Raw genomic sequence first — 26,451 nt, 5'->3', positions numbered from 1 at the left:
CAAATTTATATATTGTACACAATGTCCATATCTCCATCTATCACACTCTTTTAGTTTAAGACTAAAAATTATTTTTTATGTCTTATATTTGCAATATTTTATACTAACACACAAAGTTTTGAAAAATAAAAGAAATTGGCTATACTTTGTTCAAGAAAATTTATAAAAGTCTATAGTTTCCATTATTAAATATCAATGATTTTATCTTTTGTAAGGTTCACAATTTGCTAATCATTGTATTATTTATATTGTAAACATATTACATAAAACATGTATATAATTATAATATATATACACATAATTATATTTCACACATACAAAAATACACACACACACACACACATATATATATGTATATATATATATATATATATATATATATATATATATATATATATATATGTATATATATATAAGAAAATTATAACTTTTAATTGTGTGTTATCATTGCAAATTTGTTATATACGAAGGTAAAAAATTACATCCTGTGTATGAATCATGATCGATACAATATGTCAATATACTTCTCCAATATGGGTCCGAGGCGAGTAATTTTGGATTTCCCAAGATGATAAGCAAAGCACGAGCACGAGTAATAGCGACATTAAGTCTTTTCGGTGAAGCGATGAATCCTAAAGCATGCTTAATGTCCTCGTCAACTAAATTATTGCATGATCTAACAGTTGATAGAATAATTACTTTCCTTTCTTGGCCCTGAAATCCTTCCACACTGCTGATTTTTGGTAATTTAAGCTCTGACTCCAATAATAAGTCTCTAATTTGCAGTACCTTAATTGGGATAAAGTTGTTTTTTATACAAGAGAAGAAATATTGGCAATTTTTCTAATAAGTAATAGAGAATTGTTTTGAAATATCTGTTTACCTGCTTCTGATAAGGAGTTATAATTCCTATATCATCCGATTTAAGTCCATATTTGTATAACTTCAATAAATAGAGATAGACTTGTGTTGCTTCTTCGAGATTGTACCAACTTGGACTCTCAGTATCTCGATAGTTTTCACCATTGACTCCATGGAAAACTATGGCCGGTGGCGATCCCTCTCTCTCAGGTAGTTCCGCCCTCAATATTTTCAATAGTTCAGCTTCTTTACTATTCACAGATGATATCTAAATAATTAAAAGAAATTGTAATTATTATAACGAAAGACAGAGTTTAAAATAATAATTCGCACATACTTGCGATTGTAATTCCGATTCGTAAAATAGTGAATTTGGTAGATCCAATATCTCCGGTAAACTTCGATAATTCATAATAAGTTTCGTGATGAGTCTAGGATCGTAAGAGAATTCTTCGAATCCTTCTGGATCTCTTTGATAAGGAAACTGCTGCAACAGTCTCGATAGAAACGATTCGCCGAGTCCAAAATTAATCGCTAGTTTACTCTGCACTACGGGTCCAAGTTGCATCGGGTCGCCTGCGAGAATCACCTGACCCTGCTCGGAATGAATAAAATTCAGAGGAATCATGATCTCCGGCTCGGTCGCTTGACCCGCCTCGTCGACCAAAACGTGTGAGAAATGTCCACGGGGAAAACCCATATTATACAATATTCCCAGAGTACTGCAGGTGCCAACGGTAATTCTATGACGACCTAATACCGACATGGTACAATTCAGTTTTGGTCCATCTTCGTGATGACAAAAACGATTGGATGTTCCCTCTGCGGCTAAGTCTGCCGTAGCGCAATAAGGTAACAGTCTTTCAGGAATAGAATCGTCATTCAAGCAATGATGAGCTATCAATCGAACCTACAGCACATGTATATGATCAGTACAAATGTAATAAAGAATAAAATATTTAACGATTTATATGACTTGGTCTGACTTTCTTTTTACGTCTTGCATTTATATATATCCAATCGATATCAAACAAACTAATAATTTCGCAAATTTATTGAAAAAATAAATATATAATTAGCAGGATTTGCAAATCATCCAAATCATCTTAAGCGTTAAATTATAAAAAGAATCACACAAAAAGAAGTGGTACCAGATCACCAGGCTTGAGTACATTGCTGTCCAACAAGCGTTCTGCGATTAAGTTTGCCGAACTATTTGATGGGGTCGCTACAAGAAGTCTGCTTTCAGGTATCACAGCCAGAATTTGTAAAATCGTTTCGCATAATGTCACTGTTTTTCCTGTTCCAGGCGGGCCAAATATCACATAGGGTAACGGACGCGCAAATCCCTGTATTATATTTCTCACAGCTTCTTTTTGATAATAATTCAATTTTTCATTGAACCAATTTAATTTTCGTTTTTTTATCTGAGAAATATATAGTTCTATCTCATTATCAACGCCCGCAATTCTTTCATCCGGTTTCCTCGAAACTGTAGTGTTAGCAATGTTAGTTTTACTATCTTTGGTATTCCTTGATAAATTTGTTTCTATTCTTGGACTCGATGTTTGTGTTTCTTCGAGTGATGATGATTCAATGGACTTATTATTGAAAAGTCTTTCTGCTACTGATATTCTTGAAGACATTTTGATTATATTATTGGAATCTATGTCATTGACAGGAGTGATGTTGGAGAATGCAGATTCGTTGTGTTTGTGACGAACTCGCGTGCGATTCACCGGCTTCTCCTCGATATCATATTCTTCCAAATGAAATTGCGGCTTTTTTTGCACTACTTTGGTAGGAAATAAAAAATCAGATCCAAGACGATTAAGAGCCAAATTAACAGCATTGTGGCAACGTTGGATAGTGGTCTGCGAGCATTTAAATGTCACCTGACAATCTTCTCTATTGTACTCTTGATGAAACTTTCCATTAAATTTCAAGAAAATTTCAGTGCCTGTAACTCTGTGAATAAAACCCTCATATTTTTGCTCCCCTATAAAGAAAAAATAAAAGAATAAGTATTATATATCTTACACAATTACAGTATATATACATATATATATATATATATATATATATATATATATATATATATATATATCTTACAATATATGTCAGAAATAATTTTACAATTATTTTTTATATCTTGATAATATATGTAATCTAGCGCGCTATTATTTGTAATAATTACTCTTATCTTTACGCATATAATTAAGTCGATATAAAGAAGTAGAAATTTTTAAGCATTTTAAATATATTACCTTGAGAGCTATCCCATTTGAAAGATACTATAGCTCTATCACTGATAAGAAGAGAAGGTCGTTTTTCTGCTAATCCCGGCACTTCGAGTGCAAGATAATCTCCGTGTCGTCGCATGACAGCGCTTTCCATACTGTAACGTTGTAGATCGAGCGTTTGGCTTATTTCCTCGAGATATAATAAGGCGTGGAAACGTTCTTTATACGTTTCGAAAGAAAGTGGTTTCAAAAGACAAGGTATTTGATTTCCAACAGCGATTTCCCGTTCAATCTGAGATTTCTCCATAGTATTCAAGATTGTGTCCCAAATGTATCGCGGTATTTTAAATATCCCGTTACGCACTTGAATAAATGCAGGTGATTTAAATGGTCTTACACCAGGAATACATGTAATCTCGTTTAACTCATCCAAATCAGCTATGTTAATGCTAATTTTATAGCTATTTTTTTGTTTAATAGCGCTGGAATCAATCTTTTGTAAATTGATTTTCGCATTCACAGTTATATGAAATATTCTACCGATTTTGAAATCTTTGAAATCAAAAATAAACATCTCTTCAGATACGCCCACAAATTTTGCTTTACATTTGAATATATATGTAACATTTCCAGAAGGACTTATTGCTGCATTAATATCTGTATTGGTCGGCGATTCTAATGACAGCTGAGATGGAGTCTTTTGTGGCACAAAAGAGCCACCTCGCAACATGTGAGAATAACTGCAATTATTTCGTATAGAAATTTTTAAGATGCTTTCTTCTTCTATGTTCAAATTGAATTTCAAATCATCATCTATGATAATACCATATTTGTTTTCTAGTAAGTTATTGGTATCTGATAATATTGAAGACAAATTAGTTGTGACTGGTAATTCAGTGGATTTTTTTGAAGGCTGAAAAAAAAGTAAAATATAAGATAAAAATATTTAGAAATTTATATTATATATAAATATGTATGTATATAATATAAATATATGATATAATAATTAAAAATTCTCTTGCCTGAATTAATGGAACGATGGTTATTGATCTCCATTTGTACTGTCCTTGATCGCTTTCTATGCTATCACTTACCACTTTATCACCAATATGAGGAACATAACCTGGCTCACATGCGCGTTTATGAAATATCACATGCTTATCGATTATGCCCACTTCATTTTGTGGATTATATTTTGATATCACCCCAATGTCTAGTTTAGATCGTAATGATTTGATTCTGTCTACCTCTAACACTTCACCACTTAAATCTGTAGAATTGTTATTTAATTCGACCAAGGACTCTATTGTTAACCAATCGCCGATCACGGGAATAAAGTCAGATTGTACTTTACTTAAATCAATACGAATATTATTCGGCTCAACAACGGCGATTCGGCCTTCGCGTTTTATTACTTTGGCAATTATATTTCTTCGCATCAAACGAGTGTGAACTATGTCTTCCTCTGATTTACCGTTTGCATTATTCCAGGTGTCATTTATCACATAGATAATTTTTCGTACTTTTGGCACCGCATTTGGATCTCGCAGATATACCAAGTAATAAATTTTATCACCTACTTTTAGATTGCTGGTCATATCATCATTTTTTTCATATGTATAACAATCATCTATAAGAACGTGATCCTTAGCAACATAAGTAATACTTCCTGTTTTGTAATAACATCCTTCGTTTAATATTTTTTTTTCTTCTATATTCTTAGTTTCCTCTGCATCCACATCTGCATCTTCTTTTGCATGTTCTATGCGAGATATGATCTCATCTATGTTTTCTTCCTTTATTTTATCCGGAAACACATAGTTTAGAGTATTTCTGAATCCGTTATAAATTAATGACAGCATATTTAATTTCTCTGACTCCTATCTAAATATCTGTACATGTAAATAAATAAAATCTAAACAATTTATATTTAATGTAAATAATTCACATAAAGTTAAAAAAAGAAACATTTACCGATCTATAGGCTGATATCTCCACTCGGTCGCCTTGAGATAATCTAATTCCTTTCGTAAGGATTGTACACGCTTGGCATGCAGCTCCTTGAGAAATTGTTTGCGCTGCTTCTGTTCCTGTAACTCAGCTTTCATCTGATTTAAAATCTTCGATGTTTGAGTCGCACTGGATGTCAGTTCCGAATCCTGTGATTCCGGTGTCCTTTGTCCTGTTGAGTGTCCTAGAGTGCTCGGAGACAAGGTGGACGAATTCATAATTCAAATTGTAGATCGAATCACGTTTGCATTTTGCCACGATATTAACTTAACCTAATCTTCAATGAGAACTCTATAATACTGCTGCTTATTTGCGTGTAGAATTAGTCGTGTACAATGTTATAAAACAGGTGTACAATGTTATAAAACAAATAAAGATATAGAATTTTTTAAAGATACAAGAGAAACGCATTTATTCGAAAATTTACGCCATTTCACTTCAAAATTGCGTTCGAAAATCCATTCCTCGGAGTACAATATTCTTTGATTGGCTAATCAAGACAAAAAGAGATTTCTGATTGGTCAATCAAACGACAAGTAAATATATATATATATATATATATATATATATATATATATATAAATAATAAAAAATATGTATAATAAAAGTAAAAACTTATGTAAACAAACATTCTATATCATTTTCATTCACACCTTCTTAGTGGGCTTTAATAAATACACACACATGCACAAGCAAACTTTTAAAAACTTGGAACTTTTAAAACATAAGATCATTATTTCATTTATTTAACGAATTAATTATTTTTTTAACAAAGAAATTTAGAATTTAATTATTCAAAATATCTCTTCTTTTTAAAGAAGATATATATTTTAGCTAATTTTTTTTTATATAAGCTGTCCTTCATATACAAAACCATATTATATTAATTTATATTTGACTGGAATTTAACAGCAACACAATTAAATATTTTTCATTTAATATATAATTACTTCTTTCAATTGTTTTTCATTAATACCAAATAAAATTAAAAAAAAAAATATTTCACCAAATTGCAATTAATAATATATAATTCTTCTATCAGCAATCAATCGCAATGAAATAATCATGATTGTTCGAAACAGAATATATATATATATATATTCGAATAAAGAATATAATTAAGGGTCTTAAAATATGCAATATATATAATTGATTGAAGAAAATTGCGACAACATGAAGAAAGTGCCGAGCAAACGAATCCTCGCAAGAGTGCCACGCGTGCATCTGCCGCAGAAACAATACGGATTCTGTTGCGAAGAGAAATCTCAAGATCCTGAGAAACGCTATAATATGCGAAACCCGCCCTTCGTGTCCTCCTTGACGAACGTATTCCTGAACAATGGTGGACCCGCGGTAAAGTTCCGCGTTCAAGACATCGGTCGCTCACCGTTTCCCATACAATTAAAGTTAAGAATTCTCGAAGCCAAAGGCATAGCTTCTTATTTGGGACGTTCCAAGCGATGTCGACGTCCTTTGCAATGGTACTTGGAGGACGAAATTGCGCTCGCGCGCGAATTTTTTGCTAAAAAGAGACAGGATAATTACAACATGATTATGAAAAGAAATCTGATGATCGCCAGGCAAAAAGGTAAAGTTCTATTACTTACTATCACTCCATAAATTTCAAAATGTGAAAAAACTTGAATTATATGAATTTGGATTTTCTCTCTCATATAACATGTATGTTTGATTACACAGTGTCGTGAGTTTGACTTTTTTCCAAAAATATAATAAAATTTTAAAAGAAAAATAATTTTTCATTGCAAATGTATACAATTGAGAAGTATTTCTATTATTTCTATTATTACAATTGTAAATCATCTATATATTTTAATTATATCTTTAATAAAGCAAGAGAACGCAAAAGACGCATTAAGAGAAGAAATTTGCGAAAGATTACTCCAACATTGAAAGTTACACAGGACAATTGAAAATGAAAAAATTAATCTGAAAAAAATCCATTGCAAATTTAAAAATATTGTAAAAAAATATTTCAAATTTTAAATATAAATTGACAATAAAAAAAAATTTGTTATAAATATTTGTTATATTGTTATAAATTGCAAATTTAATTAAATGTATGGATAAATGCGATGCGCGGTAAATATTTTGTGTGAAATGTTTATTAGAAAAAATATTTTAGCAGAATACAAATATTTATATCTATTACCTACTATATTGTATATATTATAATCCTAACTTATATTAATGTTAAATATACAAAATTGTAGGAAGAAGTAAAGGGAACTATAGATTAATATATAATTCTTATGTATATAATATATGAGATTTAGGAAATAAATTCACAATTACATATTTGATCCGATACAACATTCGGTACTTATGAAAAATGTACATAACGTAGTTACGATGCGAAAAATGCAGCTTTTCTTTCTTCTGTACGTTTTGAATAATTATACTATAATTATATTATTAAGTGTAAAAAGTACATATACAAATAAATTGGTTATAATTGAGTATAATTATATATATAAATATATATATTTATATAGCCAATTTATTTATATTTTATAGCTATCTTTTTACAATGCTCAGTTGAATTTGTTGCAGTACAATCACGTTTCAATATTATATAGCTTATGCTATGTAATTATATTATAGAAGTAATAAATTTTCTAAATATTACTTGCTTTTTTTAATATAATTATGTATTCGCACAAAGAAGTTATTAGAAATTGTCATTGTATTTTACTTCTAATATTTAAAAAAATTATCGCAGTTACGTTATGCGTATGTAATTAATGAAGATGTGTGTCAAACAAATAAAACATTTTGTTTTACTTTGCTTATATCTCGTTTAGTCACAAAAGCAATTTGTTATATATGATTACATATTGTATATAATTTGCAATAGAAAGTTATGTAAAGAAATTCGTTTATTGAAAACTGAAAGCAAAGTTGATTACCAAATTTATTGCTACTTAAAAAAATTATGAATATTAAGAAAAATTGTGATCATTATTTGATATCACAGGCGAGTATTAGCATAAAAAAATAATAACGCAATTATAAAGTGAGTCGTCAATTAGATGAATTAATCTTTGGTCGCATACTTGATGGCCTAATATGTGCATTGTAGCGGTAACATATAGATTCGTAGGAAACGCGGCAGATTTGTATCGCGTGTAAACAGAGAAGAGAAAAAAACAAAACGCGTTCACTGTACACATCGCATATACAGCAATATAATTTTTGTATATATATTTATATAAATATTAGAAAAAAACGAAAAATAAAAATAAAAATAAAAGATTTGTAAGAAACTGCATTTTTATACTGCAAATGTATATATATTATACATTTATATGCAGTACATGTCCGCTATATTTACTCTACAGAAACTACAAGTATTTCGTCTTCTTCGTTCATGCTAGCAGAGACTGATTGTATGATGGGATTCACAGCACCAGCCACGAGTTTCTCCGAATATGGTGTCTTTGGTGTTGCAGGACGCATTCTAGCTTCCGAATCACTGGGTGATTCGCCTCTGGAGACACATCCGGGAATTATCTTGTCTTCTGATCGTCTTTTCGAGTAATTGTACTGCTCAACTGGATCAGTCTTAATTACATACGACGTCGATTCCGTCATTTTTACCGTACACATCGATCCTGAGGAAGTGTTTGAATCTGTACTCTCGGGTTGAGTTTCTAAATCATTATTCTTGTTCGTGCTTTCAGAAATAGTCTCGCTCTTTATTGAATCTGGTGTCAAGTTTATTTCTTCTTTCGACAAGCACAATATTATTTCTGAAATTTTGGAATTGTTCAAAGATTCGTTTACATTAGACTGTACCTCAGCATGTTCCTTAACTTGATTATTATCAAGTTGCACAACATCCTGAAATTGCGATTCATTCGTTACTGATGAAATTTTCGAATCCAAATTCTCTACATCTTTTATCGCATGTTCTTTACAAATTTGTGTATTTAAAGATTTATTCGTATTTATAAATTGCATTTGAGATAGTAATTCTTGCTGCTCGTCAGTTTGCGCAACATCAGATAATTGCATTTCATTTGTGACTGAGAGGTTTGTATGATCGATTTTTCGTGATTCTACATCCTCTACGACATCTTTTATCATATTTCCAACTATCTCATCAATACTAAGCTCCGTTACATGAAGTAAGGACTCTTTCAAACATGATGTAGTAGGTATAATTGCATTTATAGAAATCGTTTCATTCCCGGCAATATCTACATCTTTATTTGTTTCGACTATATCTTCTGATATTTCTTCCATTCTTGAGGTACACTCAGCTATCATAACTTTAGATGCTTCATTTTCTTTTTCCTCGATTTCAATCAAGCTCTTATTATGTTTCGGTTGTTCTTCTTTACATTTGTTTTCCTCTTTTATGTCAGAATGTATAAAGGATTCATTAAACACTTCTTTATCAATTCCTTTTTCACATTTTTCTGTTTGATTAATGCAATTTGAATTATCTGTTTGATTGACTGTTTGTTCTTGTTGTTCTTGTTGAGCTTCCTTATCTAAATTTGAGGTTTCTTCACTGTTATCTACTAGTTTGTAATCCTCGTGGAAAACTGTTTCTTGTTCCTCTTTTGCAATAGAAATAATTTCTTCAATTTCTGGTAATTTTTCGGTTATCTTTTCGATTTTTTCGGTTATCTCTTCAATTTTTTCTGTTATCTCTTCAATTTTCGGAGGAATACTTTCGAATTCAGCCAATAAAAGTTCAACAACGCTCGTCCCGTTGAGACTTAATCGAACATGCATCGGATCAGCTTCATCAAGATTTTCAAATTCAAACATAGTGGCTCCTTCAGCAGCGAGTTCTTTGAACTTATCACAAGCTTTCTCAGTCCACGCAGAAATGTGGCTTGGCTGCTCAAGCGTGCATCGTTTCGACAAAATGGGAATATTTGCAATATCCTCTGGTAGTATTCTTAATTCTTTTGTAATCGCGGAATTGCCGTAATCCATATACAAGACTTCTGTGCCCGTTTTGCAGCGTGCGATTATTTTTGCCCTGTACCAACATCCGTCTTCCGGATATCGAGCGGCACAGATTGTGCCGATGTCAAGATTGTTCAAAGCGAGGAAACTCTCTGCGTCACGCAAACGATCTGACATCACTTCTAGTTCGCTTATACTACTCTCGGCTTGGATCCAAAACTCATCCGGGCTGTTGATATGACTCACTACCACGTTCGGCGAATTCTCCTCACCTAGCGGTGGTAACCTTTCTTCAATAATGGGTACATGTTGCTCGCACATACTCACAAGAATATCGGCGACGTTCTGGCCGTCCAGTGTTAATTTCACCAATGATGTCTCTTCATCCTTCAATACGTCTAGTAGGAAGATGGTCGCACCATCCGCAGCCAACTTGACGAATTCTTCATGAGCCTGCTCCGACCATTCCTTGATCTGCGGTGGCAATTGTAAGCAGCATTTGCGCGATAGAGGCGATATATTTGCTAGATCTTCTGGAATGGCACGGATCTCAGTGGATACAGCGGAATTTCCGTAGTCTATGTATATGACTTGCATGTTCCCATTGTTATCGTGAGAGATTACACGTGCCCTATACCATTGCTCGTCTTCCGGATATTTGGCGACGCACAGCAAACCCTCTTTCACATTGTCAATCTTCGGGAACATATCAGCGACTATAAATCTGTCCGCCATCACTTCCAAATCAGCAACTGATTTCTCTTCCTGAACCCAAAACTCACTCGGCGAATTGATGTGACACACGAAAGCGGAATGAGGATCCAGTTCGAGATCGACTATCTCGTCCACGGGTTCTTGCTCAGTGTTAATTATAATAGCGTGCTTTTCCTCAACCAACATTTCGCTGATGCTCTTGTCATTTATGAACAGTTCTACACGTTTAGGTACGGTATCCGCTACTATTAGAGCCTGAAGAGTTTCTGTGGACGTTACTAAATACTCGAATCTCTCGCAAGTCGACTCGTTCCAATCTTCCGTATCTACAGGAATAACATCGAGTCTGCATTTCAATGCAAATCTCTCTAAGCTTTTCCAAGCATCTGGTATTTGTCGAATATTATCTGTCTTATTATTAATTACATCTGTATTGCCATAGTCTATGAATCGAACCGTTGTAATGTCCTCATCTGCATCCAATACCTCGGCGCGATACCAGAGATTGTCAATCGAATAAGTAGCAACGCACAAAGTACCTTCTTCTAGTATACTATCTATGGTCGAAAAATTAGACACTTCCAACTGAAGTTGTTCTTGTTTCTGATTGAGAGACGCGATCTCATCTACTCGTTGCAACCAGAACTGACTCGGAGAATCAACATGAGATACGCATACATTAAATTTATCTATCTTTGATGCTTCGTAAGTTTCAGAGTCTGATAGTTTAGACGTTGTAGTTTGTTCTTCTTTCAATAAATTTAGTGAACGGAATTTATCGCTGAGTTTCTCTTCGTTTTCGATCAGATCGACAATCCATTTTTTGTGTACGTTATAAAAGACAGCGGTGAATTCTTTGTTCATCAAATGAGTTTGTAGTAGATTTAGCTGTTCGGCCTCAGTACCGATAAGAGTTATCGATAATGATACATTTATTGCTAATTGGTGAGGTTCATAAAACTGTGGTTCTAAAACCTTAATCGAATCCAGAGAAATTTCCTCGATATTGCCATAGTCAATATAATGTACATAGATAGTCGTTTCAGTATAGTTGATGATTCTTGCCCTGTACCAATTTCCGTCCTCCAAACATTTGGCCACGCACAATAAATTCACTTCTGGTTTCAATGTTCGTCCAAAATTAGTATAATATTTTTCAAGATCTTCCAATAATCTGGTATTAAGCTCCAGCTCTGAATACCGTTGCAACCAGATGCTGGTAGAATTTTCCAGATTTGAGATAGATACCTTATGAGTGGAACTTAGAATAGGCATCAAACATATTGGTGATATCTTTTCCATTTTCTCTTCCATACTCATTATTTTATTTCCAAGAAGATCATACAGTTTTACGATAAGTCTATATGAACAAAAGATATTAACAATTTATAAATTAAAAACTCGCATTTTTATATTTGCAATTAACAAAGTAATTAGCAATTAGCAAATTAGCAATTAAGCAAAATATACAAACCTATTGTTATTGACTTCTTCCACCATAATCAATACTTCTTTTCCTTCAAGCTCTTTCAATCGTTTATCTGCATCGGATGACGCTGTTACATTTTGCAGAGAGCATTCTAACGCTTGGTTCTGCATGATTGCGAGTTCTCCAGGTAAAGCCAAAGCCTAGATTATTGTATTGTTATATTAAAAAAAATAGAAGTCAATAAATATATAAAAATTATAAATTTTTAATCAACCGATTTAATACATCACGATTTTATGTGGTAACGATGTATGGTATTAGCTCGCTTCTTGAAATTGAGATTTTTATAAAAAGTTTTTATGAACATCTGATTAAATATCTGACTCACTCCATCCAAGATCTTTTGACACATTCCAGTATCAATAAGTTTTACATAAAATCCATTGGACTGTGAACAGTTAATTACTACAGCTCGTTTCCATGTGCCATTTACATTGATTAGACAGCCCGCGTCAAGACATATCTCATCAGTTGATAATCGCGACATCACCTAACATTATCATAATTTTTTTTTTATCAACATAGTTCGAATTCATGCAATCAGCTCTACATTAAAGTAAATGACAAGGTGTAAGTTATTTTAATATTAAATTTGTATGACCAGTTAAATTACTGAAATTTAAATATTATGATGACAAAATGAAACATTCACGAGGATAGTATTATAATCGATTATTGTTTAGCTGTTAATACCATACATCGTGCAATAAGATTAAAGATGTTTTTTTATAAAGTTAAAATTATTGTTAGAATTTTAAAGGAAAATGATTCGATTTACGATAAAATTATTATGAATTTGTTACTTGATTAATAAAATATATATCAATTGTTTACATTAGTATCTAAAATTAATTGGATATTCCAATCAATTTTTGATGTTTCTTCATAACTCAGCATAAAATTCCAGACACTGATTTATATATTTGCTACATTGTAACGGTTTAAATCTAAGAATATGTGTCTAAAATATTTCATTTTTATGTATAATATAGAGATTTTAATTTATTCAGATCTCTCTTCAATTTCTTTTAAAAAATTGATGAGGAATTTATTATGAAAATCCAGGAGATTTTTATTATCACATAATAGATATTATATGACAGCTTGTTATTAAGATGAGCTGTTAATTCATATTTGTTAGAAAATGAGAAATTGAAGGATAATAAGTCGAATAGATTTGTAAAGATATTTAGATTTAAAAGTAGCATCATAAGTAAAAACATTTTACTGATATTTTGTTTATAAAATTCAGTTTTAATTTTTTGTGTATGATGCTCATTTCATAAAATTATTTTTTTAATTTTTTTTTAACATTTATGATCAACATATAATATAAATAAGATAGCAATTTGTGATTTGTTGTCAAATGCATTTATGCTAAATGATACCTTTGTATTTTTATCAGTCATATATTTTTGAACAATATCTTCATATTTTGAGGCTGATTGAAGCTGGACATGAAATAGAGTTACACTTTCTACATTAGAAACTTTCATTTTGAGAATTTGACCACTCAAAAGACTTATGTCCACTCTCTCTACATCATTGAGCGTTCTTATTTTTGTATCAGATGCTTTTGATTCACCTAAAATATAAGATATATAATGTTAAACATTTATATATATTTTTAATATATTAATATTTAATACATATGTATTATATATTTTTGATATTTTAATAATATCTACAATATATAATTTTATTCTAAAAATAAAGTATTTTGCGCGATTTTTTATGGATTTTAAAATAATATTTACCACAAATTGTTTCGACTGAAGTCTTTGTAGCAAAGGACGCAAGATTTTTCTGTACTAACATATCACTCACATCTTGTCCATTATGGATTAACGAAATTGTGTATTGATTATTATTAATATCATGTAAGATGCATTTATACTTATCAGCATTAAAGCAATTATCGAGTGCATTGTTGTTAGTTTTAGACCAGTCTAAATTATTATTAGGTACAATATCTTTCAAGGAACATTGTATTGCTAATTTAGGTAGTTGCATAAATCTTTTTTCTACAGGATATATATTACATAGCTTTACGATTGCGCAATTTCCAAAATCTATGTATTGAATTATATATGCATCTTTATGCGCACTGGTATTTACAACTTCTGCTCGATAAAGAGCTCTATCTTCAGAAAATATCGCTATAATCGCTGAACCAACCTAAAATAACAATTATATTTATTTATTCACTATACATATTACAAATCTGCATTTAAAATAAATATAGTAAATCTTGATAGAATAAGCTGATGTTTAAAAATATTAATTACCTGTAATTTATGTGTTATAGGTTCTTTACCAACATATGCTTTCTGAATCTCACTCATCATTATTTTAAATTCTGCTTCGTTAGTCAACAATTGACAATAAAATTTATTAGGATTTATAAACCATGTAACAATAACATCATGCTTAGATTCAGGCTCATATAAAGTTGTTTTCCATTTTGAATCAATGGAAGCATAATCTGGGGCTCCTTGTATATTTTCCGTCGTCGTTTTAAATGTCTTTTTAATTGCCACAGTTTCTTTTGCTTTTTGTAACTCTGCGATTGAGCAAAATTCTTCATTTATATAATTAGTGTTTGGTTGGCCATTGATAATCTCGCGTAACAATACTTCGTATACTTTATTTTCTTCAGCAACAAATTCCACTTCTAATGATTTTCCTTCGACAATTTCTGAGAAAATCGCGTGTTCGATTTCCTTATCACTGGTCAATCCAAGTAATTTACAATGCACTGCTTGCATTGGCAATTTCAGGAACTTTTCTTGAATGACTTTAATTTTCGTAAAGTCAACTGATTCTGTGTTTCCATAGTCAACAAATTCCACAGTCGCACTATTCTCTTCTACAGATTTGATTACCACTCTATACCACTTAAGATCTTCCGAGTATTGAGCTATGCAACATGTATTACATTGTATCTCAGAGATTGACATTGTTTCTCCACCATTTTCGTACAATGCAGTTATACTTTCCATAACAGTGTCTAATTCTAAGCAATCAGGATTTAATTGAACAAAAAAGTCAAATGGACTGTTAATGTATACCACTTCGCAATTTTTTATGGAGCCAGGAGTAATATTTATTGATAAAAATTGGAATTCTTTATTGACAACTCCAATGTCCTGTAACTTTTTATCAACATTATTTGTATCCCAGGATTCACAAACATTTACCTGTAAATGATAATATATACATACATATAATGTGTTTGATAAAGAATAAAATCATAAAATTTCAAATATGTAAATACTAATTAATTCATAACACTAATTAATATTTTAATTTATTATACCTGCTCATTCGTAAACACACTTGTATTATTCTCCCTTTTATAGTCATCATCTATAAAAATAATTTAATATAATAATAGTTTAATATAAAAATTTTTATATAAAAATTACATTCATATTATATAGAGAAATAAATAATTGTATAGAGTATTCCAAGTCAGTTGGAACTTCAGTCTTATAGAAAATTAAATTTGGAATAAAAAAGTTTTGATAAATATAAGTTTGAAAATACTTTGTTAAAAAGTTATAGCTAATAAACTTCGAAAAATAAACTTCAAAATCATTCATTTAAAAAAAAGTAATGAAATTAATTTGATAGATAATTAAATAACAAACATTTATTTCTGATAAGGCATTCAAAAGAAAATAAACTCAAAATAACGAAAAAAATAAAAGCTTAAAGAAACCTTTCAATGATCCTTGTATATTCATAGTGCAAATACTGCAAATGCAAACATAAAAATGTTCTTATGATTTGATTGATTTAATTTTAATCATAACTAATTATTTGCAGAAAGTTTATTAGCTATGACTTTTTAAAGAAGCTTTTCCGGATTTATAAGATTGAAGTTTCATTGATGTGACCCGGAACATTCTGTATATAAGCAATACATTTAAATGTTAAATACCAGTAAATTTTTCATTTTTGTAGTTAGGCTTACGAGCCATAATTGGTTTTCTATCACTCCACTTGCTAGTTTGCAATCTGTCTGATGCTCTGTTATCATAGCTCTCTTCTCGTCCATTGTTAAAGCCATCGCGATTAAAACTACCTTTCCCGCGTTTACTATTACCTTTGAAGGAAGTATCTAAATCCTTGAATCCATTTATTTCACTCTTATCATGTTTATGATATGCTCTATCTCTACTAGATCTATTGTATGCAGTTTCATTTTTAGCAAACCGATCATTCTGTGAATCAATTCTATCACGATGGGAATAAGCGCGAGTTCTGTCATGTCTATTATTATATTGTTTTTCTTGAGTCGATTCACCTCTCCAGGAATTTGGTTTATTATCTTGATAAGACTTAGCATTTTGGTTACGATTCCAAGTATCTGTGTTATTTTTTTTATTATATCGATCTTTATCTCCACTGTAAAAATATATGCAGCATTGTATTGAAATAATACAGAAAAAATGATATATAATGATATAATATTAAAATTATTCAATTCAATATATCCAATATCCACAACATTTATACATGCAAAGATGCTTCATTAAAAATTAGAATACAAAATTTATTGCAACATAAAATCATATAGCATAATAAATAGATTGTATCATAAAATGTTATTACTTATTAACACAAGAATAAAAATATAGTATACAAATATAGATTTTATAGTTAATTTTTATAAAATTGAAATAATAGAGTGTCTACTCAAATCTTAAAAAATTTCCCTAACCTTTCAGATATTTTTGTTCAAAATTTCAAGTAACAAAAATATTTAAAGATTTTTTAGTGCAATTTCCTAAAATAAGTTTTTTATTGTACATTTTTTATTGTGTTTTTTAATGCTTTACATTCACACAAAAGAAACATCACAAAACCAATTAAGTTTTATGTATTAAGCTTACAAATGTAACAAAAAAAAAAAGTTAAATAGTTTTCGTTAAAATAAAAATGTTTAATTTGCATAACTTTTTTCATTTTTTACAACTAAAAATTGAAATAAGAAACATGTGTTGAAATAAAGAAAATGTGAGTACTGTGTATTCAATATTTTGTTAAAACATTGAATATATATAAACAAAAAGATAGATATATATTTAAAATATATTTTAAATTTATAATTCATAACTTGACTTATTGGCTGATTATATATTTTTTACAATATAATGTAAAAGCAAAAAAATAAAAAAAATTCTCTGAGTCCTAATAAAATTCTATGAGAAGTCTCTGATTTTTACAAATAAAAAAAAAAATCCAAAAAAATCTCTGAAAATTTTTAAACAAGTTTTCCATGTTTTTCCAGAGAGTAGACACCCTAATAAGAATTTTCTTTCAATAAACATTCATAAAAAAATACTACTAATAACACTATTAATAGTTACTACAAATAGTAAAAATATAATTATGATTTATATATAACAATTAATCTTTTTTCTTAGTCATATTATATTAAATTAAAAAGCTAAAAAAGCGTTATGTTATCATTATGTTTACCGTATTGTGTTTATATTTTTTAGTTTAAATCTCTGTCCTTGTATCAAATTTGCTTGAATTTTCATACGAGACCTGTGATGCAATAAAAATTGCACCTTTTACTGTTATACTTTTGATGTTAAAGTGATTTTTCATTTGCATATATTGTTACAATCAAATTATTATAAAATATATTTCGTATTTTAAAATAATATTAAAATATACATATAATAACAATATTCCTTTCTTACCTCTGGAAATTATTCACTGGCTTCATAGAATGTTGAATTTCTCCATTTGGCGAACTTGTAGAATTTTTATCGCAGAATAAATTGTTTAATAGCTGAGGATGAATACTCCTCATTGTGTCAAATTCGAATAAATCAACTAATAGGCCTTTGGGTTGTGCAGCAACTACTTTCATATAAAAACGTTTCTCGAGCGTTAATCTTTCAAAATGATTGGAGACTTCTTGATCTGATGAAAGCACCTCATAACCATTTAATGCACATTTTATAGCTTGTGCTGGCAAACTTGTTACTAAGTCATCATGAATTGCACGAAGAGACACTGTGGGTATTATTTCCTCATTTCCATAATCAACATACACTACTTTAACTTGCTCTCCAGTAACACTAAGAATTTGTGCACGATACCTAAAAAATAATTATTAATATATATAATATATAAATATAATATATAAATATAATATATAAATAATAATTATTAATATATTAATTACACAATAATTCAATACACAAATTTTTAATGGAGAATATTGCTGTTTTGAAATTTACCATTGTGAATCGTACAAAGCTGCACAAGGTGAGCCTGCCTTTAGTTGTGCTGCATTTAAAACAGATGCCATTTTAGCATATTGTGCTAAGCCAGTCATTATCGATTCGAGAGATTTTATCCCTTTGTCAAGTTGCACAAAAAATTTCTTACATGACTCTACATAAGAGACATGCACAACTTCTTGAACATCTTTCGATAATCGTTGTAATTGCGGATACGAATACGTTATCGATATTGTTGGAGCAGGTGTTGGAAACGCTTTCTTTAGCATATCTTTTATGTTCATGCCATTGTCATACAAATCACCATACTGAATCAATGGTGGTCCTTCTGGTGGACGAACATGTAGAATAAGTAATTTTCTGTGTACTAGTTCTTTAAAGTATGCTTTCATTTCTTGTGTAATGTTGAGTTCCTTTAGACCACTTAATGTGAATCTAATGGAAAGCACTTTAGGATTAATGTATTCAGGTGGCAATTGAAAGATGTCTGTATATGGTAAAACTTCTGTATGACCAAAATCAACATAATACAATTTGCATTTATGTTCCATGACAGACATTACAACTGCCCGACATAATACTCCATCTTCCCCAGTTTCCCTGTATCGTCCTAAGCAAACTGATCCTGGTAATGGGGGTTCTTGTAATGGTTGTTTTGGACGACTGTTTATCTCATCCATCAATTGAGTTAATATAGTTTGTGTGCTTTCAACTTGTACAGAAAACTTGGATGGACCATCTTCTACATGTGATATTAATACTTGATATTGTGAGTTTACATCTAATACACGAGATTTGAATACAAGTGCTTCTTGAGCAGGCGGCGGTTGTAAAGGCTGTTGATCAGCATGTTTGTATTGATTTATGTCAGCAGAAAAAGGGTTCTTGTGGAATCCTTGTACATTGGAATTATGATTCATATTTGAAGTCTGCATTATTGGCATTGTTGGACAATTATTTACATTGTTCTTATTTTGTTGCTGATATGCTGGCATTTGCAGTATATGCTTTGGCCTAAAAAATAAATAATTAATTAAGTAATTATAACATATAAGATGGAGGGTATAAAAAAGAAAATATATATATATATATATATATATATATATATATATATATAAAAGGAAAAATTAAATATTAAAAATATTATACCTGTATATATCAGGTATAACAGGTATTGTAGCTGGCATTGTAGCTGGTAAAGCCATGCGTTGCTTCACCAATAGTTCGCTAAAGTCCTCATTATTGTACCACAATTTTATGAAATTGCAGTTATTTATCACATGAAAAAGAGCTCTATACTCATTATAACACAGAGTTTTTTTAATGTCTTCGATTATTTCGTTTTCCCAAACACCATTTATAGGCAATACATTCATCAATGTGAATTCTAATGCCATTGGTGGATATGCTTGCAAAGGTTCCATTTCACGTATGTTCTCCCACAAATGAATCTCATTTGGCGATAAGATTTCCACATTGCCATAATCAATAAACTGCACAATTATCATGCCATCGGGACGTATACCAAGTATTTTTGCTCGATAATAGCCATCGGATTGAAATCTGGCGCAGCATAATGTACCAATGCTTAATCTGTTGGACTTGGAAGGGCAACCATATCCTTGATTAAATCGTTCTATCAAAGGATATATGTAATGCTCTACAGAAGTAGCAGCTTGTTTATCCAGTTGACCCCAGATTTTCAGGTACATATCATCAGCCTCAACATGAGTGATAAAAATGACACTTTCAAGAGACTGCATATGCTGTGTCATTTTGATCCTACTCAATTACACTTTTTAGATTAAATCGTTTCTCGTTTTTGCATATAATAGCTTACTTCGTTCGATTCGTTTCTTAACCTGTAAAATATAACAGATGTATTAATTTACGAGGATCAAAATCTTTTGTTCCAATCGCTACTTGAACGAAATTAGGTTACACATCGCGGCCTTAATTATGCATGCGTAATTTATGTAATCGAAAGATACAGGACGGTGACCGAACATCTTTTTTGTCTAAGATCAAGGTGGCGAGCTTTAAATTGTTTTGAATTTATGTTCTAATTGTTACATTTTTCGACAAACTCACGTTCATTGAATTCTCTTTGCGAAAATCGTGTCAATCGTTGAAACAAACAATTTTGTCCTTGCTGCCGACCTCGAAAATATTTGTGTACACATCGACGTTACCGTAACGTAAACTTTCAATGAAACGGGAGACAAAAACGGCGGTTAGATGTTTAGGCGATATCAAAAGCACTATACATTTCTCTCTCGCGAATCCTTTGTCTAGCGAGAAAGAAATCTTTCGACAGTTTCTTATATATTAAAAGCGCGCTAAATTCAAGTGGTTTGAACGATTGTTAATTGCTAGGCGTATCTTTATTCCGAATATGCGAGATGGACAGGATGTGAATTCGTGGATCAAAACGTTATCATGTAAGAAAGTTTTTGAAAGATTAATATACTTCTTTACGCGATCTTTTTTAAATCCTAAACAATAGTTTTATAATTTTATTCAGATACCTTATCTGCATGTGTTTGTTAAGATCCTGGAATTAGGATAAAATATAATTATTTTCTTTTGTTTAATCTCTACATTAGATGCGCAACTATCTATGAAAAACTTGCTTATGTCTATTTTTTTTTTTTGTTTTTTTTTTTATAGTATTTATCAATTACCAATGCAATTTTTGATTAATTTGCAGGATAACCAACAGCATAATTAAAAAATTTCTAATATATTATGTGTTTTATTTGAAAGTTTCGAATCGTTTGATTGATCAATCAGAGGGCAAAGATTTCTTTTCTACGATTGATCAATTAATCAAGCTTCATTCAAAACTATCAACTGTCAAACGACATACACTTTTAGCAGTATTAATAAACAATATTAATAAACAGTTTATAAGCACTTTATACAATTTTATATTTTTATACAATTTCATAAACATTTTGTTTATTTCATAAACAAATCCTTATCACAATAGTATTTTATATATTTACTTCCATATAAAGTTATTACGTTAAAATATGCGTATATAAAAACAGAAGTGTAATTCAATATCTACGCCTCGACATACATAAAACAGGCAAGTTAAAAAATCAAAGGAGGAATTTTGTTGTATATATTAGTGAATATTTATCTCTCAAATGTATTACTTTTATTCAACTAATTGAAAGACGATACAAATTTGAATCTTTTCAAAATTATATAAAAATTTTGATATAATTTTAAAAGATATTTTAGAATGCTATATTGGAAGCACGGGGAAAAAAGTAATCTTTTTGTGAAAAGAATTTAATCGTCAATTTGATCATGTCATTGGTTGAACAATAAATATTTACGAAAGATCAGCAAAAAAAAAATAAATAAATAAAAATATTAGTTTCCGATATACGAATAATGTCAATATAATTATAGAAATCTGAAATAAGATATATCTATTCTCTGCATTCTATTTTAGAAATTGATTTTTTATGCATTTTTTAAAGTATTTCGTCCTTTTTCTGATCTTATTTTTATACATTTACTTTAAAGATTTGAAATATTCGAAATACTATTCGAGTTTTTTATTTTGATATTTATTCGATACATAAATAAGACAAGTTTCAAATTCTTTTTATTGTACATTTTTAGATTTTATATATTAAATAATATATTGCAATATTTTTATTTATTCCATATAAAGGACTCATCTTATTTTTAAATCTCTTTATATATTGATCAAGTTTTATATATGTTACATCTAATTCTTATATATTATTATGTGTATTAGGATGTGTATTAAGAATACATCTTGTAAGGTCTCTCTATTCGAGTTTATTTTATTTAAAGAACATAATTTACATAAATTGCTGAAGAAAATGTACTTTTTATTTCTATATATAATACAAGAAGATAATTTGAGTTTTAAACATCGAAGATTACAAGATTTATTAAAAACTAGCAATTACATTGATTATTGAACATTGCACTTGATTTTCATTAGAATAAATAACCGTTTTTTTCATTACATTCTTTTTTTTTCACGGGCCTTTCCTTATAAGGCATGAACACATTTTTATTAGAAATTTTGTTGTTTTAAAATTTATATATATATATATATATATATATATATATATATTATATATTTTAGATTTTTCTCTCTTTACTTTATATGACTAATCGTTTACATCATTACACTGTATATACAATGCAGTAGCTCGCAAAATTAACTTTTAAGTACATTTGTTTATCAATAATTGTAAATTATATTGATCTATCTTTGTAAACTATTATTATGCTCAATGACAATTTAATTAATATCTTTTTGACATATATAAATTGATAGAAGATATACATAAAGATGTTTTAAAAGCAAGAAATGAATATTTTTCAAATAAAAATAACTATTTAATTTGAAAGACATAATGGTATATTAACTTTCATATGCCTGTAGTTGAGCAATGCAGTTTGCTATATCAATATGTTTTGTATATTGATACATTTTTAGCAAACAATGTATATTAATGTGTAGTATACTATCTTATTGAGTTGAGCAGTAATATGAAGAGCCTGGAAACAAATTGGAGATTCTTAAATATGATTACTATAATTTCTGACGAATTCAATATTTGTAGCTATGATAGAGTGGGATGATCTGAAATCGTTGCATCCTCTGTATCCTCTTCGAATTCGTTATCACTATTTAAGGACAAATGTTCTCTCAAAACCAGAGAACGCATTTGTTCTAGAACTTGATGCAGAGAATCCGATCTCTGATCTATTCTATCGTTTAGAGGTGTCGCGTCGCCACTTGCTGTACCACCTGCAGGTGTTTGCGGTGTATTACTAGGCGGTATGGGAGTATTAGTGCCGTCTCCTGTACCTGTAAATAAAATATACATCATATTAGGTAAAAATATTTAATCAAAATTCTGATGTTTTTGTATGTGTGTGTGTGTATATATATATTTTATCACAATCAATTTATTGCTTCATACCCATACTATCACTTGCAGGACTAGCTGGTCGTTCTGCACCTCTTATTTCCCTCACAATCTCCTCATCCTGTACATTGAGACGTAATCCGGCAACTCCTTTTCTTGGCACATTATACAGATCTCTTTTAATTCTCCTTCGCCTGGAAGGATCATTTCTGCGCAATTGCAGCATTGAACCAAAATCGGCGATATAAAGGAATCCTGCAATCAGCAACTCACAGGTCCTTTTGCCCTGTTTATACGCCGTTTCTAATTCGATACTTGTACGTTGATCATATTGCCACCAACCTGCAAACATTTGTTAACAAGCCATATTTCATATATCATAATAGAAATAGAATAAAGAATAGATTAACGATCATTCATTTGTAAAGTTTAAATTTGAGATATACATTATTAAAAGTTGCATTTAGGAAAATATAAAAGAAAAATATTTTTTAATTATCGCAAATAGATTTATTATAAGATTAAAATTTTCTTTTATGTTAAAATACGTGTGTTTCTTATTGTTTATATAATACATTGTATTATAATAGTCATCTCTTTCCTCTTTTAATATTAACTATTAGCTATTAATCCTTTCACATAATGTATTTTTTTTAATTTATAGTATTTATAGCATATTTTTCTTGCATGAACAACTATTCTATTTTATATTCAATACTATTCTTATTTTTATGAGATGTTTTATTGTGATTATATATTTTTTGTACAGTGTCATAACAAAAATCAATGTATGAATATAACTCAATATATTATTCAAGTATGGATTTGAAAATGGAGATCTTTGTTTTAGTAGATAAATGACGCATTTAATATGTTACAAAGTTATCGTACACCCGAGACACCCTTGCAGAGAGCATCTTTTTTGTCACGTTTAATATTACGTTTGTAACGTGGATTATTCTTTCTATATTGACACTTGTTTTCAAAGTCAATAATGTAAAGCATGCCACAGATCAAAAGTTCACATCGCGTTTCCCCTAGTTTGTAAATAGTCTCCAGATCATTGCTTGTCCTTGGATCATATTTCCACCAACCTAAGAAGGGGTACGATGATATCAACTTATGTGTGCCTACATATAAATGTTTCAAAGGCATTGTAAACTATCGCAAGCTAGCTGGAGTTTATACAAATATATTTAATATTAAATAAGATATTTTTATAAAAATGTTTCCTATTAAAAAAGATGACAAATGCAGATTTTAAATGTTCATTAAAATGTAATTGATAATCAAAGTAATACTTTACCATTTCGACCTTCGTAAAACCACTGGTATTCTTCTTCAGGATGTTCTGATTCCTTCTGAGACTCTTCAACTTCTACCAGCTGAGGTCTTTCAAGGAAATCTGGTGGAATCTCTTGACGACACATTGGACACCGTTTGCTCTGATTAGCAACACCCTTTACACACAGATAGCAATATATGTGACTGCAGGGTAATCTCGCCGGATGAATGCAAGGCTGCAGACACACAGCACATTCTGGTATGACAGTGAGTCCTATTAGAATAGCATGTAAAAATAATTATAAAGGAAATCATTATATTTGACTATTATTATTTTTATTAGATTAGAATAGATACAAAGAAAATTCTAATGCGATTATAATATATCCTGTATCATATTCAACGCGTATGTTTCACGAGTATGATAATTGATGGGATAAAAACTCGCCTTCTTTTTCTTCAATATCTTTATCCTTCTCCTTAATGACGGCGCCAGATTTCTCTGGCACGTTAAGCTTCGCTTGTGCCATTGCACGAACGAGCAATGTTAGAGCATCATTGATCTAGCCAGCTTCTTTTGTTTAGTTTGTAAATAATAACACGCGTCGTATGTCAATATTCGCGATAGTCGACCATGTTGCTTGTTTATGACGTTCCGGGATTCTCAACCAAAGTATACTCGGCATAGAGTAGCGTTGGACCAATCAAAACGAAGGTTTCTTTGCTTTAATTGACCAATCGAACGCCACGTTATCTGAATATATTTCGTCCAATTCAAAATCGCGCCATTTTTCGTCCGAAGTTCTTCCGTGTTGCTGTTTTTCTTTTTACGAGATACAAGATCTTTTTCTTGTACGTAAAATTAGAAGAGTTGATTTCAACTCAAGATAATAAGTTTCGAGAAAAAAAGTATAATTAATATTCTTATATATATTTATGAATGTGTTTTACCTATATGTTATATAACCACATTTTTTGCTTGAAATAGTTTCTGTTCCGTTTTGATATAATACACAATGAATATTAAGATAAATTATTATAATTCTGAGTTTACTCGCGCTTAATTCTATCTCGCTTCAAATAATTTCTTTATTTTTTATAATGAAAATATCAGTAAATAATTTTATAATATATATATAAAAATATATATATATTTTTTTAAATTAAATATTAAAAATTAAAAAATATTATAAATAATTAAAAATTAAAAAAATATTATAAATAATTAAAATTAAATTAATTATTATAAATTAATTATTATATATTTATTAATTATAAAAATTATAAATTAATTAAATTAATTATTAAATATTAAAAATTATAAAAGAAATATATATATTTTAAATATAATCTTTTTTGCTTTGTTTAGAATTGTGCTTCATTCAAATCGACGCCTAATTTGGACCTGGAAAAATAGCGGAGAACGTGATGCCTCGCAAGAGAAAAAGAGGTATGTTAATTATAATTAAAAACTTCAACGTTGAAGTTTTTCTTGGAAATCTTTTTTATTCATGCAACCGATTATTAAACATCTATGCACAAATGGTCCCTCTCTTATCATAATGATGCATTCATTTTCTACTTTTATATTGTTATACATACAAGGCAGTCGTATAAGATAAATTACAAATATTTATTCATCATAATGCTATATAGAAAATTAATTAAACCTTGACTAGGATGAGAAATATCAGTCATGACTC

General features: G+C 29.9%; 4 protein-coding genes across 5 annotated transcripts; 1 reads left to right on the top strand and 3 right to left on the bottom strand.

Moving 5' to 3' along the window:
- Positions 1 to 130: 130 nt before the first annotated feature.
- On the bottom strand, positions 131 to 5,221 carry LOC126856243 (probable RNA helicase armi). Its single transcript, XM_050604585.1, has 7 exons — positions 5,079 to 5,221; positions 4,127 to 4,996; positions 3,129 to 4,017; positions 2,013 to 2,860; positions 1,199 to 1,771; positions 884 to 1,129; positions 131 to 789 (listed from the first exon to the last, which is right to left on the bottom strand). Exons 2-7 carry the CDS (start codon positions 4,964 to 4,966, stop codon positions 445 to 447), a joined length of 3,741 nt encoding a protein of 1,246 aa, XP_050460542.1. The 5' UTR covers positions 4,967 to 4,996; positions 5,079 to 5,221; the 3' UTR covers positions 131 to 444.
- Positions 5,222 to 6,287: 1,066 nt separating this feature from the next.
- On the top strand, positions 6,288 to 7,045 carry LOC126856433 (uncharacterized). Its single transcript, XM_050604902.1, has 2 exons — positions 6,288 to 6,702; positions 6,966 to 7,045. The coding sequence occupies exons 1-2, from the start codon at positions 6,288 to 6,290 to the stop codon at positions 7,043 to 7,045; spliced, it is 495 nt and encodes a 164-aa protein (XP_050460859.1).
- Positions 7,046 to 7,212: 167 nt separating this feature from the next.
- LOC126856233 (maternal protein tudor-like) lies at positions 7,213 to 20,947 on the bottom strand. 2 transcript variants are annotated; one of them, XM_050604554.1, is made up of 12 exons: positions 20,622 to 20,947; positions 19,680 to 20,392; positions 18,528 to 19,544; positions 17,982 to 18,386; positions 16,208 to 16,674; positions 15,581 to 15,630; positions 14,550 to 15,461; positions 14,019 to 14,439; positions 13,650 to 13,846; positions 12,590 to 12,751; positions 12,247 to 12,401; positions 7,213 to 12,132 (listed from the first exon to the last, which is right to left on the bottom strand). In XM_050604554.1, exons 2-12 carry the CDS (start codon positions 20,303 to 20,305, stop codon positions 8,463 to 8,465), a joined length of 8,082 nt encoding a protein of 2,693 aa, XP_050460511.1. In that variant the 5' UTR covers positions 20,306 to 20,392; positions 20,622 to 20,947; the 3' UTR covers positions 7,213 to 8,462. The 2 variants fall into 2 exon arrangements, with proteins under 2 accessions (XP_050460511.1, XP_050460512.1); XM_050604555.1 differs by lacking the exon at positions 12,590 to 12,751.
- Positions 20,948 to 22,344: 1,397 nt separating this feature from the next.
- On the bottom strand, positions 22,345 to 25,424 carry LOC126856300 (E3 ubiquitin-protein ligase RNF146). The gene is made up of 4 exons (XM_050604704.1): positions 25,197 to 25,424; positions 24,771 to 25,022; positions 23,519 to 23,806; positions 22,345 to 23,403 (listed from the first exon to the last, which is right to left on the bottom strand). The coding sequence occupies exons 1-4, from the start codon at positions 25,276 to 25,278 to the stop codon at positions 23,156 to 23,158; spliced, it is 870 nt and encodes a 289-aa protein (XP_050460661.1). The 5' UTR covers positions 25,279 to 25,424; the 3' UTR covers positions 22,345 to 23,155.
- Between the last annotated feature and the right edge of the window lie 1,027 nt (positions 25,425 to 26,451).

Source organism: Cataglyphis hispanica, chromosome 18, assembly GCF_021464435.1.
Source record: "Cataglyphis hispanica isolate Lineage 1 chromosome 18, ULB_Chis1_1.0, whole genome shotgun sequence".
In the NCBI taxonomy this organism is placed as follows: Eukaryota; Metazoa; Arthropoda; class Insecta; order Hymenoptera; family Formicidae; genus Cataglyphis; species Cataglyphis hispanica.
Note: the sequence above shows the minus strand (reverse complement) of the source record. Positions and strands in the feature narration are given on the sequence as shown.

Bases quoted from the DNA above. Each gene is read 5' to 3' on its own strand.
- LOC126856243 (XM_050604585.1), bottom strand. From the start codon at position 4,966: ATGCTGTCATTAATTTATAACGGATTCAGAAATACTCTAAACTATGTG. The intron at 4,018-4,126 runs GCAAGAGAATTT...CTTTTTTTTCAG, and splicing joins CCATCGTTCCATTAATTCAG to CCTTCAAAAAAATCCACTGA. The intron at 790-883 runs GTAAACAGATAT...ATCCCAATTAAG, and splicing joins TAACTCCTTATCAGAAGCAG to GTACTGCAAATTAGAGACTT.
- LOC126856433 (XM_050604902.1), top strand. From the start codon at position 6,288: ATGAAGAAAGTGCCGAGCAAACGAATCCTCGCAAGAGTGCCACGCGTG. The intron at 6,703-6,965 runs GTAAAGTTCTAT...TCTTTAATAAAG, and splicing joins GATGATCGCCAGGCAAAAAG to CAAGAGAACGCAAAAGACGC.
- LOC126856233 (XM_050604554.1), bottom strand. From the start codon at position 20,305: ATGACACAGCATATGCAGTCTCTTGAAAGTGTCATTTTTATCACTCAT. The intron at 14,440-14,549 runs GTAATTAATATT...TTGTTATTTTAG, and splicing joins CTATAACACATAAATTACAG to GTTGGTTCAGCGATTATAGC. The intron at 13,847-14,018 runs GTAAATATTATT...CTTATATTTTAG, and splicing joins TTCAGTCGAAACAATTTGTG to GTGAATCAAAAGCATCTGAT.
- LOC126856300 (XM_050604704.1), bottom strand. From the start codon at position 25,278: ATGGCACAAGCGAAGCTTAACGTGCCAGAGAAATCTGGCGCCGTCATT. The intron at 23,807-24,770 runs GTAAAGTATTAC...AAATGTTTGCAG, and splicing joins GTTTTACGAAGGTCGAAATG to GTTGGTGGCAATATGATCAA. The intron at 23,404-23,518 runs GTATGAAGCAAT...TTTTATTTACAG, and splicing joins TCCTGCAAGTGATAGTATGG to GTACAGGAGACGGCACTAAT.